Genomic DNA, 17609 nt, shown 5'->3' with positions numbered 1-17609 from the left:
CACAGAATTCAAAGAAACAAGAGACAATTTGGAGCCTGCTTGTTGATATCAAACAATCGATTACTAAGAAAACTTGGTTTTATTGGTTTACTTGGATTTAATTCTTGAAAAAAGTGATTGATATCTTTGGTTTTGCAACAAACATTACTTATTCTTAACATTAGGTGAGGTTTTCTCAATAATCTATGGATACTTCACCTGAAGTCGCCGCCCAAGCTGTGGCACTTATTCAGGCCGGACACAGCCAAAGAAACGTGAATGCTCAACTTAATTTAAGTCGATCTGCGGTCCGAAATGTTTATCGGAGGTACCTAGAGACTGGCGGCTTTGTTCGTCGCCAAGGAAGGCCACGATCTCGGGTCACAACTGAAAGGCAGGATCGATTCATCGTGACGACCAGCTTGAGAAATCGTCACCTTGCCTCCATTGAGATACAAAATCAACTTCGCGACTTCCATGGAGTATGTGCGAGCGCTCGAATTGTTCGCAGAAGGTTAAAAGAACGCGATATGGTACCACACAAGCCAGCTAATGGGCCCAAACTAACGAGAGCCCACCGAACAGCGCGCCTTCATTTCGCACGCAGTCATTTAAATTGGACACAGCAAGATTGGAGCCGTGTACTCTTTTCTGATGAGTCTAAATGGTGTTACATGGCAATGATGGAAGGAAGAAGGTCTACCGACGTAAGGGAGAGCGTTTCGCACAATGCTGCTTTGAAGAGAGGGTTGCTTATGGCGGTGGCTCAACGACTGTCTGGGGCGGTATATCCGCGAGCGGCAAAACTCAACTTGAGGTTGTTACAGGACCACGGCTGCCAACATTAAATGCTGAAAGGTACATTCCTGAGTGCTTAGGTCCTCACGTGATACCATACGCGGACTATGTGGGCCCAAATTTTCTTTTTATGCATGATAATGCAAGAGCCCATGCGGCCGGCATCGTCAGGGAATATCTTCGGGATGTGAATATCACAGTTATGGACTGGCCAGCCAGAAGCCCAGACATGAACCCCATTGAGCACATGTGGGACGAGCTAAAAAGACGTGTTAGGGCTCGTCAGACAGTTGCCCAGACGATGCAGGAGTTGAAAACTGCCTTAGAAGAGGAATGGGAGATGATCCCTCAAAACTTCATAGAGCGGTTGATAAAGTCTATGCCTAATCGTATGAGAGCTGTGGTAGATGCCTATGGAGACAACACACGTTATTAAATTAAACCTTTATTTGATAAAACATGTTTTTTATTCAAAAATCAATTGCCTTTAACGAGGCACATATCCGACTTGTTAGGCGTAGCTCCATGTCGTATGGTATTCTGAATTCAAATTTAAAACAATACGATCGAAAAAGAAGGTAAAATGTATCAGGTTTAAAACTGCATCAATAGTTTTTGTTCAATCTAGCAATCATATTTCGGTAGGGGCCATCAAAACCTAAACTCTAAGGTGGGCCAATAGATGTGTCCAGAAGTGTAGTTCAAGGGGCTACGCTTTGATGTCTCACTTAGATAACTATAATATTGTTGAATAGAGAATGAATAAGTTATATTAATGGTTATTAAAGTCACCTCAGCCATTTAGACTTCAAAGACTTCTTTGAATGGATTTAATATCCAGAAATGCCAATCCTTCACCTTCCTGATGATTGATACGAGTATTCGATGCTCTATTCATACTCCCGATACAATTAAATGATAACAATGAGTTCGATACTCATGCTAGCTTTTGCATATCGAAAATCTAATATCACAAAAAGCGTTCACGTTACCCACTGCCCTTTTTAGTAACCTAAATTAGATAAATACCTCTTGTTCTCACAAAAGAGTATAAAAATCTATCGTATGATATTCAAATTTATTTCTAGCATCTCCACCTGATCAAACTACAGAGTGCTTTATTTACGAGACATCTGCCGTCATAACTGTAAATAATTACTAGATACAACTAATAACAGCTGCATTAAGACCTATCCATTGTTTGTTACAGAGATTCTCAACGTTCACGATAGTCACACTTAGTCTTTTCGTCGGCACCGTCATTCTAGGTAAGCATGGAATATCCAACTTTCCACTTTCTTTGTTCGCAATTAGTAAGACAAAACCGCAGCGATTTTTTGCAGCATAAATATTTCCACCACAAACGTCAATCATTGCAGCAGACGTTTTAGCCTTGGAAACGATTTTAACGACTTAATTACTCTCATTTGCCATGAAAATTCTAATGGACACTTAATTAAAACACAAGTACATTGCTTAAAAACAAGTAACAAGATTATTTATTCAAATAAGTAAAATTTTATTTACTTAGACTAAAGTGTTTCGTAAATGTCGAAATATCTACGAAATCGTGAGGAAACATAAATTATCGGTACGATTTATAGAGACCTACTTACTATGAGCAACGAAATAAATTGTAGATAGATACTTAACAATAATTGACAAGTACATTGAGATGCTTATTTCCCGTAGGACCCATCCAGAAATTGAAAGATATTTAGAAATTGATAAATGAAACAAAAGGAATCTGTTCTGTGTAAGAAGATTTATGAATCGCAATCGTTCGTTGGTGTATTTCTAATGCGTCTGTGTGTTCTCGTCACCATAATCAAATTAAGCAGATGCAACGGTTTATTAAAGATTTTGTAAAACTTTTGTAATGAATCTGCCATTGTTTTCGGGTGGCCGTTCGAGTGGTGAAACCAACTTGCCTTTTGCCATTGACCGCGATTTTCGTGTGTCAAACGCAATTTTTGGTCCGCACCTCGTGCGTACATTTCATCTCCTACAGTCGGACGCTTAATACACCCGAGGACAATTTCACTGTTCCACATCATACCGCCACCGATTCATTATAAATTCAATGTGAGTACCGAGATATTCCGGTTGCGATAATTTTAATAACGGTACATGGCAATACTGTGTTGTATGCAAAGTTCACAAATGCCATTACGGGACTGGACTGGATAATTCAAGCAGGAAAGTTTCTCCTGTCTGCAATATCGGTGATCCAAATCTCAGCATTCGTAGTCCATTACACAGAACCGAAATTACTTGTATTAGGTCAAGAGATCTAAAGATCACCATATTTTAATTTTAATATCTTATTCAAGTCAAGCCTTTTATCTCCCTGCTTACCTTTTATATGAAGTTATATGCGTGGCGCATTGTCTGCGAGTTCTTGTCAATGTTTTTATAATATTGGTTCCAGTTTGTAAACACGGGTCGTCGTGGCACGTGTCGGGGGCCCGCGTGGCGCGCGCCGCCTACCGCGCCTTCTCCGCAGAGCGCCTGGACTGCTGGCTCGCCGTGCACGTGGGGCTCGGCCACGTCAACGTCACGCTCACCGGTACGATTAGTCCAATGTCATCATCAACAGCAAAAAAGACAGTTTAACCAATCGCTGATCTACGCTCACAAATCCGTTTACATCATCGAAGAACTTTTATATTGTTTTGGTAATTCTATGATTCTAGCCCTGTCTTGGGGCAACACGAGCGTAGGAGACCCGGGTGTAGACTACAACGAGCAGTTCCGCTGGGAGGAGGCCGGGGCTATCCAGGAGTTCTACCGGGATGGTCTGACGCGAGGCTTGCCATTCCCTCTGCTATCAGTCGCGGAACACTTCGCCGTGCAACATGAAGGCTTCGATTGGGGAGCTAAGTACCGCGCTGCGGGCTACACTACTTCCACATTGCTATGGTATGATTGTTAATACCATCTCTATTATAATTTGCGAGAGATAGTGATATCAATTTGTCTTGGATCCAAAGGAAATCTCTTTATTTCTAATCGTTAGTACTTATTGTTATATCCCCAAAAAGATTTCAGTAGCATTTATATCCTGTGTTCGTATATTCCAGGACGGCGCTAGCTCTGTGGCTACTAATGAACCTGCTGCTGGTAGTAGTGCCTCGGTACGGCGCATACGCCATGGCCACGTTAGGCGTGACGCTATGCGCGGCCGCAGGGGGCTACTGGGCGTCTCTGCCTCACGCGCCTCTAGTCGTACGCCTAGACGGAGCTATGCTGTTCTTCTCGCTGGGATGGTGCTTCTGGCTGGTGTTGATAGCAGGTACAGCTGGTTATACCAGGCTTCTTGGATTACCCAAAACAATATTATAACTCGAGGAGATTTACAAAACCAGACCCTCTTGAGAATACTATAGTAAAACGCCATGTAAATTGTGACGGAGACGAAAAAACACTATTCCATGATGGTTCTTAGTTCTTTAGTCTCTTAGTAATATAATATAATGTTTATCGTTTCAGGATGTATATGCCTGGGAGTAGGTTTAATAATTGCAATCCTGGATCTGGTGTGGCCGCACCGGTTCTCCACAGTATTAGAAGTGGACTACGATACGCCGTACGATAGACACGTGCTCATCGTGGACAGCCGGCAGCGAGCCAGGCCGCAGACACAAGCGTCATTACCCACTAGGATACTTAGGTGGGTATTAGCAAATAACCTTTAAAAAATATTTTTAATCAAGCTCACAATGTACCTAAGTTACAATGACTTCTAGTATAAAGATGATAATGATGATTCCTGAAATTGCACCAATTTTTTGATTGACAGTTTCGTTAAATGGATTCGGATATGGTTAAAAGAACCAAGATAGAACTATTGCCGATTATTGCGTCAGCTCTAAACGTGTTATTCAAATTTCTAGCTACCAACGAGAAAAGACTTCTAGTATAAAGAGCCTGTTCTTCTGCCTCTAACTCAAGTGCTTTTGAACATTACAGAAGACTGTCATCAAAGACCCGTGACACAGATGGCCATGTCTCAATGGCAGTAGTTAACGAAAACGAGAGGGGTCGAGACAATCCCGCCTACCAGCATGAGCAGAGGAAACCTAACTCACCATGGAGGTATCCGCTCTTCAGAAGACAAATTGATAGGTAAATCTACACACTACAATGTTATGTAAACTAATCGATAAAAGAGTTCTAGGAACTTGTCCGAAGGAAGGTATCACGGTGTCCGTTTCACTAGTTTGTAGCGAAATTGTAAATGTTGAAAGACCGAGTGTAAAATGAAACAAAGCTAAAACAGACAGTAAAGTATCCGGATCTCTGAATGATAACAAAACAAACTGGTTCCTTCCTACCTACTTTGTAGCACAAATTGTAGTCTGCTTCTTTTGTTGTGTCTTCATTGAGATATATAGAGGAATAATTTTGTTTTCAGAGCGGACTCGGCGTCGAGTCTGGGGTCAAGCATAAATGGTAACAGTTCCGGTATCAGGATGTCGCCACTGGCTTCGGGAGCGCTCCCGGCGTCAACGCCTTCCATCCCTGCGCATAGGTACATTACGAGTACTTCTCAGTCTTGTCGCTATGTTAAGTAAACGCTGCTTGCTGAATTTACTTTGTAAAGTGAGTATTTCTGCAAATACGCAAATCAGCTTCGCCATCATCGTTCAACCTCCAACTTATCATCTTTAAATAAATAAATACATTTTTGCTTTAAGTCAGACGTAACTACCATTGCATTGTCGAATTCATTTGGGTATAACAATTGAATTACCTATCCATTATAACTTCGTATTGTTTTCAGGTACCGTCCACAAATACCAGCGGCAGAGAGAGTGAAGGACATGTGGTGATTAGTGTAACAAAAACATAGTTTAATTACACTGAAACTATAATAAGTGTAGCTGGCGATACGTCATCTGAACGTTACTGATCTCTACGGACCTACAATATAATGGTGAAAAAAAAACGAATTAGAAACAAAATTGTTTAGTGATATAGACTTAGAGTACTTTAGCAGCTTCACAAATTACCGGCCATAATCAAAGTGTGAAATATCTCAAAATATGAAAACTACTGGAAAAGTAACTACGTTAATAATCCTATATGTTTAAAGGGAATCTAAAAAAAATGAGCCAGTTGATTGACTATAATAAAAACTGTAAATATGTACATTATAGTTAGGTATCTAAATTATGTTTAACGAATCCGTCCAGTGTCATAAATTAAATACCTAGGAAATAATTGTTTATACCTCTTGTGAGATAATATGAGTAATAATTATGTTTGACTGCATCGACACAAGTGAATGCTTTGTGCCATGTAATACTACTACAAGAGACAAGTGTGAAATAACACAGAAATTAATTCATAACCATAAAAAGATCTTGTAGATACTAAAATCATTAGACTTGACATTGAGTTAAAGTTAATATTACTACAGAACATTAAAGTTAATAACGACATATCAATTAAAATAAATGACATCGAATCAATTAAACAATTCGGTATTCTATTATTAGAACGAAGTCATTTAGGTGTACTTTTAGATTTAAGTTATTTATTTAATTAATATTCAATTGTAGTTGGATGTGTGAGTGTGGTGAGTAGCCATGTGTAACAACAATCACAATTATATTTCTACGTCACTTTAGACCTAACTACTTACATCACGGATCATTTTCAATGTTGTGAAGATGTGTTTGCAACAGTGAATGTGTATTGTACCTATATGTATTTTAATTGTAACTATAGTGAGATGCAGAGTGAATGATTTAAATCGTATTTATTGTGATCGAAAAAATAATTATACAAATTCGAAACTTGGACAGTGTTTTGTTTATCCCCCGTAATACATGTACCATGTACCCAATACATGTCTGCATACCTAGTATTGACGTGCCTAAAGGTATTCTACAAGCGATAGACAAGAACTTCTTCGAGAAAGAAATCCTTAACGTTCCTGTTTATCGAAGAAGGTTATAAGCTACTTTTATCCAGGCTGGCTGAGTAGTTCCTACGGAACACGGTTGAAACCGCTAGCGCAAGCTAGTTCAGGAAATTAATTATAACAGGTCTCTAATGAGAAGACAAAGGAAAGACACAATATGATTTTAATCACACAAAAACAGACAAACATATTTACAAATGTTAAAATACATAATTATGTAAATTAATTTATATCTACATCAGGTGTACTCATTAGATTTCCTATTTTTTAATAAATTATTTTAATACTTCCGATTAAAGTCTCTTAAAAAATCACCTAAATACATGATAATTCGTACCTATAAATAAAATAAACCCTTCGCTATTTTAAACACGTTACATGAGAGATATTGGAAATCTAGGTGAAGTTTTGCGAGAACTCGGAATATTTATTAAAATGTTTTAAATACCTTTCCTAAGGTTTTTCCTTATTTACCATATTCTACATTTCAGTCCTCACAAATAATGCAACCTGTTCTAGATATAGTTGGCTTATCTCATGTAACCGCATCGTCTAATTTAAGGGCTTAACGAAAGAAGTCATGATTTAAAAAAAAAACCTAAAGCAGAAAAAATACTAGCTAAGTATGTAAAAGAAATAGAAGTTGACCAATATATCCTAAAGATTTGACTAGAGTACAATACAGATGTATTTATTTTTATAGTTATCTATTAAAAATACTTATCTAGGACTGTTCCTTGACGAGGTGATCGAGATTTAACTGGCAGAGGAACGCGCTCCAGTTCACGTAGCCACTTTGAATCTCCCGCTCCGCTTCAGCCCATAGCTTACACTGCAAAAGAATCATGCAAAATAATGGGAAATCTTGCTTACCTATTGAAAGCAAGGCATAATCTTAGAAACAAGCATTTAGCAGGAAGTATTTATAGTACCTATTATTTTTTCTGAAAAAAAACCCCTCTCATTTCCCTACGACCAAAAGAGGGAATCTTCAATGAAAAAATTTCAAGGCGCAAGAAAACATTGTTTTACGCAAAAAGCATGTAAGTACCTAAGCCAAATTGTGCGCCTTCAAAAGTTCAAGAAAAGATGCTAGCTAGAACATAGGTACGTATTATGTCCATCATTTACTTAACTAGAGCTTTTCCATGGCAGCAAGAGGATAATTTGTTAAGCCACTTTACCTCAGTATCCTTGAGGGGTGGTGCATGCCGGACGACTTTCTGGTAATCAGCCTCTGAGAGGTTAAACACTGGACGAGTCTGGAAGTCCAGGAACGACATCATATCCTCGTATTGTATATTGCAGTTTTCGTCTTTGAGTAACCTGCCAAATGGCATAGAAAATAAGTGATAAATGAATAAAATGCATGACAAATCTTCACCTCTTGAATGTAAGATGGTATGTTAGATGGCAAAAAAACGACGACCAGACGGATAGACCAATGGAACAACAGAAGATTTGAGAGTGAGTTGACGGTCTTAAAAAAAGAGCAGCTCTTTATATAAAGTTAACTTTCTTAAAGTTGCCAAGTATAGACCAACTTTTATGCCCAACAGTTGTGCCTTAAAATCTATTGTCACGTAACTTACACTGATAGCATACAATCCAGAAGATCGGTGTTGATTGGCAGGCGATGAGCACGAAGCAACTGACGCATGCGCTCTACGGACAAGACGCCCGAACCGGTCGCATCAGCGTGCATCAGACCCTCGCGTAAGCGCTCCCGGTCGTCCCACAAGCCACGGGTTAACTCAGTGAACACCAGAGACCTGTCAGAATGAAAATGAAACAACCTCTTAAAATAATGTTGCGGACTTAACGAATAAAGATTTACTCAATTCTACTTATATTTTTTAAATCTTGTTATTTTAAGGTCCATGATCATACCTGACCATCTCCCGACGTTGTGTGCTCTCTTTCCCAGGATCACCACGGAAATATCGAATCAACGTCACAAACTCGTGTTCAGTCATCTTCTCGCACATTATTTCTTTCAACGCTTGTCTACAAGTAAATAAAATTTAAGCTTCAAGTAAGTAGTACAAAAATATCGTACGACAATCTGCAGAAGTTTGAGAAACTTACTTGAAACATCTTACAGTCATGAGATCTCTCATATCCGGGACTACAGCTTCCATGTATTTTGCTACGAAATTCTTATAGCCATTTTCTTGAGAAGCCAGTGTACGACGAATCTTGTCCATGATCAAAGCGATGTTCGCCATCGGATACTGATATGATGGATAAATAATTGCGGTCAATGAACGTTTTAAAGGGTTATGTAAGCTACGTCATTTTATTTGGAAGACAGAAGTTCACCTGCTCAGCATGAAGTTCCATATACCGCAGTGCATATTCGTCAGCAGCAATGAGTCGGAATCGATGCTTGTTGACAACCAGCTCATTGCCCACCCACATGTCTTTGTCTGTATAAGCCGGAGGCTCTTTTGGCACAAAGAAATCTACGTCTGGAAGATACATTTTTTCACGTCGGAAGAATTTGCCACCCTATTCAAAAAAGTATATTTTAGTGAAGACTTGAAATAAGGTAAGCAGACTATGACTACCGTAGAACACTTTTCTCACCAAGAAACCTGAGTTGCGCTCGCCGAGTTCGAAAACGCCAATAGTATCATCACACAAGAAGTATTTAATGATGAAGTAGCGTCGAATATCGTCTGGATTGTCACTTATAAGTCGAGCTGAAAAACGCAGCACGTGCGAATCAAATCCAATTCTGTGAAAATGGAAATCAGATAGAAATTAATAAACAGATGGAAGATTTTCAAATTTCAGCGTGCCTACCATTGATTCTTACCTGTCCTTATTCAGAAATTTAATAAAATCTCTATGCTGAGCCTTAGGCTCAACTGTGCGACAGTTTTCAGCGGAATCATCATAACTGCCGTATCCATTCCACGGCGGTAGTTCACGGTCAGCCATCTTCGCACTAATACATTCCTTGCTATCGTCTTGTGGCATTGCTAAGGTAGTGAAGGTATCTAAAACGTATGCGAATCATTATTAGAATGGGAACTAAAATCACATATAGTTAATTTTCGGATCGTGTGATCAAAGAAAAAAAAGACAGATCATCAAACCACTTACCAAACCCATATGTGACACGATAATACTCTTTAGTGAAAGGATCACAATCGGTAAGCACTACATTACGCCCGAACACGTTGAGAACTGCGCCAATGCTTAAATCCGCAGGACTGTAAGAGGGCACTAGTGGACCTCCAGTCATTTCTATCCTGGGTGGTATTTTCTAAAATTTCGTAAAAGCACACAGGAAAATAAGATGCTAATAAGGACCAAAATCCACCTGCATAATATAGGTACCTTTACAATGACATACCCGAGGCAAACGCATTCTCTTTAGAAACATCGGACCAGCTTCCATTCCAGAGTTTGCGGATAAAGTTTCTTTGATCTCAATGGTATCATCTGCTAAAAAGTAATGTATCTCCAAGTTGTGTAATGTACCGAATTCCGAGTCACGGTCATCCCAGTAGCCGTAGAACCTATAATGGATATAAACTTATGCTTCAACCTATGTTAACCATGTTCTGCAACAAATCCAGAAACTGTTTTTCGCGCATTTACGAAAATATTTTAATCTCACCTCAAGACTTGCCTATCAAAATCCAAAAACTGTTTGAATGGTCTATGTTTTGGAGGTTTTCTGTTGTCCAATGTTCTCTAAAATAAAAACGATTTAACAAATAACGTGTATTATTTTTGCACGTACATATCTGCATGTTCAATAAATAGCACTTACTTCGATGGCATCTGGATATGGTATCGGATCTGGCACATTGATACCGAGACGATTCAAAAACACTCTCGTGAAGTTATCACAATTAACGATCTAAAACATATAAAAGAAATAAATATAATTTTATAATGGGCTTGTGTAATAAATATCACTAACTATGACGTAGAAAACGTTACCTTAAAGTTTTTGCCGAAGAATGTAACTTCCAGGCCAATATTTAGGTCAAGAACATCGTAGTACAAGTCATAACTAAATGGAAGACGAATCCTTTGACGGCTGATCAATGTTCCTATGTAAGTAAATAAGCAATATTTTTTTAAATACATATAAAAAATCTTTTATTCTAACAAATTACGTTTACATGTTTTTATAATGTGAAATACCTTGTGTTAAACCACTGTTATCCGTTTTCGGCTCCATCACCTTAATAGTGCCATCTTCAAGGTAGAATAAGATGTTAACCTTTCGCAATATATGATTTCCCATGCGATTTTCGTGTAACGTTTGTTGGAAAAAAGCTTGGAAGCGTAGAATCTATAGACATGTAAAATTATAGACATCAAGGAAATTAGGACCACATTTAGGTGCACATTCAGAGAAATAACTTTCTTTTACCGCTCAACTTTGACTTTACTTATGTACCTACCTACTGCATGACTAGCATAACAACGTTTTTCACTACAGCAGAAGTAAAAACTTTTGACTACTTTAAAAGTTAGGTATTAGCTTTAGTCCTTACGTGCTTATCATACATAATCCATGTGGGTAGATCCGGCGCTTGTTTCCGACAGTACAAAGAAGGTACTCTGTTAACTCCCTCCGGTTTGTCAATCAACATGTTCACATTATCAATAGTCGTAAATATAGGGCGAACTCCGAAGCTTTTCTTCCCTATCTAAAATTAAGAAAATAACAGAAGAAATATAGATTGTGTGATTTTTTAATATTCCAACAACTGGCACTACTAATGGCATTAGTTCAGGAGAAGGGCAGTAGATTATCTAAGCTACCCCGAAAACAACAGAACTAGGCAAAAGTGTTTCCCTCGTTCAACATAGGCGTTAACTTTGTTTCATACACATTTAACAAGAAACCCTCAAACTATGTATATACTCTTACGCCTTCTACAAAATACTTACCATTGGGTTTGTTGAGTAGCCCGGCAGGAGCGGGAGTGCTGGATTTCGAATCGACATGATTCAAGCTTTAATCAAAGCCCCAAATCTAGTTTATTAATTTAATTTAAAAATCCAAGTAGAAGTCCCTAAAAATCAAAACAATTTAAAACATTTATAATAACAAAATAATATCTTATAAGTTACTATGGCAACGCAAATTAATAAGTAAGTACTCTACATTTCTCAAAGACTAAACACGAATAAAACATGTATTTTTGTAACAATATAAATTTATGTGTAAAAATGCAAAATTAGTTATATTAATATTTGAGCAGCATTAGAAAATGTTGCAACGATTTATACAATTTTTGTGTTAGAAAAGTAAACAAAACGCAACACAACCTGCGCCATACCTGCGCCAAAAAACTCATGACAACGATGTGTCAAACAGTATCAAAGTCAGTGTCAAGTGTGAACGATTGACAAAGTTTGATGCAGTTTTATGTTTTGATAAAATAAACCTGAAATTATTTAACATTTTGTGGTCTTAATTCTTCAGAAGTATCAAAATCTTAAAAAATGATTGACGTAAAAACTAAAATTAATTCTTTCTTTATTTTTAACTCTAGTTTTGGGCCCCGGGAAGGCGATGTAAGTTTTTAATCATAGTATTTGTTTTTTACTGTTTATAGAATGATAAATAATATTTTACTGTGTTACTTAAGCAATGAAATATCTGCACAATTCATCAGTTCACACAATTCATCATTTCAGGAGCTACAAAGGATATTATTCTATCATCCTAGCCAGGCGAGTGCTGATACCCAGAAGATGCAAGTCGGGCTATGTGAAGCTGTAGTCAAATTCATGCTGTAAGTAAATACTTTTGCTGTACTGGGTTATTTATTTTCCTTATTTTACAAAAAAAGAGGAACCAAAATATTTTGATCTCTTAAATGACTGCCAGTCAATAGAATATATCATTAATTTAAGACATATTATTTAAATGATGATGATGATCACTACAAGTAATGGTTAGTCAAATGGATATATACATTTTGCACTTTTTTTTCCAGAACTTTTTCATCAGAACCTTGTGAAGCTTTACAGACACAGACAAAAAGATATATCTTCTATCAACCAGAAAAAGGATATTGGATGGTTTTGGTACTGCAACTTTTTTATTTAAATTTAATACTTGAAAACAATGTTCTCATATTAAGTATTCCTTTTGTCTCAAAAACCAATATTAGCATGCCATTAAACAAAGTCAGACAAAAATTTAGTTTAGATTTTACCAGAATTTTTCATTAAGGTACCCTACAATATTGTTTTTAATAAGTTTTTTATATATAATAATTACTTATTAAGTGAAATAATTCTTGCATTTTATTTCAGGTTGTCAGAATACCATACACAACAAAGGCATTGTCGGCCATTGGCGAAAGTCGAGGAGCTGATGTTGTAAGGATAAACTAGTTTTGATTACTTTTTAATTGATCATGTTATTAGCTTAATTGGATCTATATGTTGTTAATATTTAATTTGAATTTCCAGGTTGATCCCTCTGTGATGTTTGAGTTACTCAAATCTGCTTACAAGATGTTCAGAATGTTCAAAGGACTTTTCAAGGACTATACAACTGAGGAAATATACACAGTTTGTGACCAATTCTTCACTCCTGTAAGCTAGACTTTGTTTTGTTTATAATTAGTAAAAACTATTTCTTATAATTATAATTACTATATTTCATATTTTTCAGTACATAACTTCAAGAAATCTGTCAAATGACATCACAGATGTTATTCAAGGCATCAACTATTTGCCTTTGGACAAGAACTCATTCTTCAAAGTGCTCTGCTTCATTGACATATTAGAAGTTAATTACCCACAGTTCAAATGCATTTCTTTTATTTACAATGAACAACTTATTTGGTAAGTATTATCAATACTTCATTGATATAATATAAGCTTGTGCAAAAAAAATATAATGAACTTCTAAATCTTCACAGGAATGGTTTAGCAACACAAGACATGTTAACTTTATACCAATACTTGGTGCAGTCATTACTACCAAGACAAGTTGAGAAGGAGATCCAAGGAGGTGCAGTAGCAGCCGCCCAGAGACATGGCCGGTTCATCCATCCGCCTGAAGGTATCCACAGCCAAGAGGACTTGCAGAAACTGGTGAAAGTACACGTCATGAAAGAAGATGACTTGGAAACTAAACAGTATTATTTGGTCATCTATAGAACTATGAGTGCTACTGTTTGTTTCACGGTTGATGGTGAGTTTGGAAGACAAGAGTATCTATTTATTTTAAATAGATCTTTAATCTCCTCATTTTATTTACAGTTGATGTGGAACTACAATTCGAAATGTTCAGATCACTGGATGCATTTATTGGACCCCAGCTCTCTGGTATAGCATCTACTATAAGCGAGCAATGCACATTACATGCACTACAAACTGCACAGCTGGCTATCTCTGAACACAAATTTGTGTATTTCAATAGATTGAATTTAGCATTTAAAAGCTCTGTAAGTAACACTAGCATGCATCATGTATTTATAAATATCTGACATGATTAATACATTTGAAATAAATTCTTTTTCAGCCACCAATGAGCAAATTACACCCATCTGCTGCAATTAAGCCTGAAGTTTTAAGTATAATTTCAAATATACACTCTGAGAAAGAAAGGTGAGACAAATCTAAATTCAATCTAACTGTTACTAAATAACAAAATTATGTAACTAAACATACATTTGTCATCAGCCTTGGAAACTATGGAGAAATAATAATCAAAACTCCAGACGAGTACTGGATCACAGGGAAGGCATCTAACGACAGAGAGTTTTATGTTATCATACAAGAGAAGAATGCCAATCTCAAGGAAATAGCAGGTATAAGACAATGTTCAATATGCTCTTATATGTCGCTAACTAAAAAGAAAATCAATTGTGTCCCACGTATATCTGCGCTCCGACATACAACGGAATATAGAACATAGCCTTGAAATGTAATACTAGTACAGATACCACATTTTTATTATCAGCTATCCACTATGTTATCATTGCATTACTTCATAACTATAATTATAACATGCACTCATGATCGCAACATTTTATGGCTAATTTTATTTGCAGATGAAGTACGCCGGATATGTGAAGCTCAAATGAAGGGGATATTCTTTTATCCTATGTAAATACTACGAATTTCTGGAGTTTAAAGGAAAACGTATTAGGTATTCAAATTATCTCAATCAACTAGCAACAGACTAAGTTCTTCTTATTTATATTATTGGATGATTATGCAAATGCTATGTAAATAATGTTATCTTGTTACCTACCTATAAATGTATTTTATATAAAAAATAAAACAACTTGTTTGTCTTATAACATGTTTATAATTATTTAATATAGTTAATTTTACTTTAACATTGGTAATGTATACTCATAGTAGCTTAACAATCATTGAATGCTAGTCAAGAGAAACTTTGTCTTCTTTTTTCAATACTTTTTTATACACTTTTATAACAAGGTCTCTATTTTCATACCCCCATGCCATTAGGACAAAAAATAGTGATATAGCTCCAATAAATATATGAAGGGTTACAGAGTCACGTGATAACTTATTCTCTGAGACTTTACAAACGCAACCAGCAACAAACAAAGTTAACAAAAAGAATTTACCAACATAAAGCCCTTCTAATGGCTTGTAATCAGTTTCTTTGTATTTATTGCTGATGAAATGAACACTATGAACTATCCTAGCAAACATATTAATACAATTAGATATAATAAAACCTACTGGTCCAAAAATATATGTTAAAACATATGATAATAAAAGAAAGCTTATTGAAAATAGTACCATTAAATAATTATAACTGTTCAGCTGTGCACTGGTCATTGTGGCAAATGCATAGCATTCTGTGACTCCGTTTACTGCCAATAAAACAATAGCTAAGCAATGACTTCTCAATAACTGTACAGGCAGCCCACTCTCAACAAATGACTCTCCCCCATACAACAAAAGTAATGTTCTTGCATAGCTTTGTCCAAATACTAGAACTATTAAGCCAATTGAACTAACTGTTTTACAAACTTGTGATAATACTGTACATGATTCTTGAATTTTACTTTGATCTTGTTTATGAAGTGGTAATTCTCTGCTCACCATTTGGGTAAAGTAGAAGTAACTGCTATCTTCAATGGGTCTAAAGACAAACCTTGCAGCCAAGCTGCCCAAGTTGTTGACAACATCATATGTAGCCTGCTCACTGAAAGTCATGACAGGGCTCACTGACATCACATATTTTTCTCCCTCTGTTAGAAGTTGTTTCACTACACCTTGTTTAGCAAAACTTAGAGTCAATGTGCTTAACTTTTTACTGAATGATGTATTCACTGATCCAACATATTTTGGCAAGAAGTCTCTAAGAGATGTGAATTGAAAGTCATCCATATTGTCATACAAGCTATGCAACACTGGTTCTGGAACTACTTTGCTTTTAAGAGCTCCTTTTGCATAAAGTGGTTTATTTTTAATGTACCAATAAAAGAATATGTAGTAACTAACTACTATAGCTCCTATGCTTCCAACTTGTGCAACAGAAAATGCTACGAGTGCAAGAGACCTGTCATATATTACAATGGATAAGAAGAGTAAAGTTCTTATAAAAATATGCAAAGTATCTAGGGCAACTTTTAACTTGATGAAACAAAACAGTTGTGCCACTAAAACTACATTAGCAGAACATAACTCTAGAACACATGACAATGCCACACTCCAGCAACCAAATGTATATTGAGTTGCATGTTCTGGGTGACCCAGTGGTAACAAGTGTAACCATATGTATACAAAAACTATAGACAGAACACAACTCACAGGTACTGACAGCCAGATTTGATTTATTAGTTGCCTCCAGCTGAACTCATCTTTTTGTCCTAGACATGCTCTATTAAATGGTTCCCTGCTGAGGAATAGTATAGTACTCTCAAGCAGTAGCAGTCTTACATTCATGATACCAAGAACTTCATGTCCAACATTCCTGATTACCCATGCATTAATCACAAATGTTACACATCTAAATAGAATTTGAAATATAATATTAAATGATGCGTTCTCAAGGCTACTCATTAACAAGTTTCGACCCATGGTTGTTCACTCCTCAATCTCATACATTTATAGCATTCCCTTCACTGATACTTGGTTGTATGCTGCGCTTCACAACATAGATCTTCTTATTGGAGAGACATATTACAAACCAATGGTCATCATACGTTATAGATATCTTCTTGAACTGTTCATTCGGTCCAAATGCTAGTGGATCAACTCTGTAAATAAAATATCAATCCATTATTATCAATATTGCCTTCCATATGGGTGTATTATTAAAATAAAATAAAAACAAAGCCCACGTCGCTCCTGTTAGCTAGTGACTCAGAGGATACAAAAAACACGTAATTAAAATGTGCTTACTTATTGGATAAGGAGATGAGATCAGTTATTATAGTAGCAACACGTTCGTCGTTTTCTAATTCCCCACCAGATTCAAGGACAGCCCCGTCCTCTGTTAAAACCAAGTAACCAATCTGATCAGGTATCTTTTCCATTATAACTGCAATAATCAAAACAATTTGAAAACTCTAAATATTACAGAATGACGACTCTAAAAATGTTCCAATTTACCTCACACGTACAATCAGATGATAATAAATGTATGGTTGACATTGTCAATTTGACATGCTTCATAATATACACCATGGCAATCTAGGGATTGCAACATTCAAGTTAATCTATTATAATAGTCGGTTTTAAAACCCGGACATGGGCCTCGCACGTCCTATTATTTGAGACTTTACGTCCTATTATTTTATAAATACATCGCTCACTTTTTAGCGCTTTTTTTAAATTCATGTCATTTTTTGCATCTTATCAAGTACGAAGTAAATAATAACAAGATCCTTTTTATTTAGATAAGTACTTCTGGAAT

At 36.5% G+C, this 17609-nt stretch overlaps 5 protein-coding genes across 8 annotated transcripts in view; 2 read left to right on the top strand and 3 right to left on the bottom strand.

The window, feature by feature from the left end:
• The window catches only part of Mol (moladietz), a 48426-nt gene extending 41841 nt beyond the window's left edge, over positions 1–6585 (top strand). For 2 of the 3 annotated variants that reach the window (XM_021329832.3, XM_021329831.3), the window contains 8 exons: positions 1988–2045; positions 3209–3346; positions 3474–3699; positions 3861–4072; positions 4270–4450; positions 4750–4905; positions 5195–5311; positions 5564–6585. In XM_021329832.3, coding sequence (XP_021185507.1) covers positions 1988–2045; positions 3209–3346; positions 3474–3699; positions 3861–4072; positions 4270–4450; positions 4750–4905; positions 5195–5311; positions 5564–5612 — 1137 coding nt within the window. In that variant the 3' untranslated portion in view covers positions 5613–6585. Of the gene's footprint in view, positions 1–1987; positions 2046–3208; positions 3347–3473; positions 3700–3860; positions 4073–4269; positions 4451–4749; positions 4906–5194; positions 5383–5563 lie in introns of all 3 variants that reach the window. The other variant, XM_049838386.2, reaches the window with a different exon arrangement.
• Positions 6586–7006: 421 nt separating this feature from the next.
• Positions 7007–11774, bottom strand: LOC110372836 (EF-hand domain-containing family member C2). Its single transcript, XM_021329821.3, has 16 exons — positions 11633–11774; positions 11233–11388; positions 10877–11027; positions 10670–10782; positions 10497–10586; positions 10341–10417; positions 10074–10239; positions 9821–9983; positions 9531–9714; positions 9299–9449; positions 9032–9220; positions 8798–8943; positions 8600–8716; positions 8302–8481; positions 7894–8035; positions 7007–7541 (listed from the first exon to the last, which is right to left on the bottom strand). Exons 1-16 carry the CDS (start codon positions 11687–11689, stop codon positions 7434–7436), a joined length of 2190 nt encoding a protein of 729 aa, XP_021185496.1. The 5' UTR covers positions 11690–11774; the 3' UTR covers positions 7007–7433.
• A 291-nt stretch (positions 11775–12065) lies between these two features.
• On the top strand, positions 12066–15012 carry LOC110372869 (vacuolar fusion protein CCZ1 homolog). The gene is made up of 11 exons (XM_021329880.3): positions 12066–12262; positions 12386–12483; positions 12688–12778; positions 13010–13075; positions 13169–13294; positions 13374–13546; positions 13624–13898; positions 13967–14151; positions 14229–14314; positions 14390–14517; positions 14761–15012. Exons 1-11 carry the CDS (start codon positions 12191–12193, stop codon positions 14817–14819), a joined length of 1359 nt encoding a protein of 452 aa, XP_021185555.2. The 5' UTR covers positions 12066–12190; the 3' UTR covers positions 14820–15012.
• LOC110372818 (protein RFT1 homolog) lies at positions 14998–16771 on the bottom strand. The gene has a single exon (XM_021329796.3). The coding sequence runs from the start codon at positions 16769–16771 to the stop codon at positions 15095–15097; it is 1677 nt and encodes a 558-aa protein (XP_021185471.3). The 3' UTR covers positions 14998–15094.
• A 19-nt stretch (positions 16772–16790) lies between these two features.
• LOC110372819 (ragulator complex protein LAMTOR4 homolog) lies at positions 16791–17452 on the bottom strand. Of its 2 annotated transcripts, none has more exons than XM_021329797.3 (3): positions 17306–17452; positions 17096–17234; positions 16791–16950 (listed from the first exon to the last, which is right to left on the bottom strand). In XM_021329797.3, the coding sequence occupies exons 2-3, from the start codon at positions 17227–17229 to the stop codon at positions 16791–16793; spliced, it is 294 nt and encodes a 97-aa protein (XP_021185472.2). In that variant the 5' UTR covers positions 17230–17234; positions 17306–17452. The 2 variants fall into 2 exon arrangements, with proteins under 2 accessions (XP_021185472.2, XP_063892034.1); XM_064035964.1 differs by having other exon boundaries at positions 17317–17362.
• Positions 17453–17609: the final 157 nt, after the last annotated feature.

Source organism: Helicoverpa armigera, chromosome 8 (assembly GCF_030705265.1).
Source record: "Helicoverpa armigera isolate CAAS_96S chromosome 8, ASM3070526v1, whole genome shotgun sequence".
NCBI classification, from domain to species: domain Eukaryota; kingdom Metazoa; phylum Arthropoda; class Insecta; order Lepidoptera; family Noctuidae; genus Helicoverpa; species Helicoverpa armigera.
Note: the sequence above shows the minus strand (reverse complement) of the source record. Positions and strands in the feature narration are given on the sequence as shown.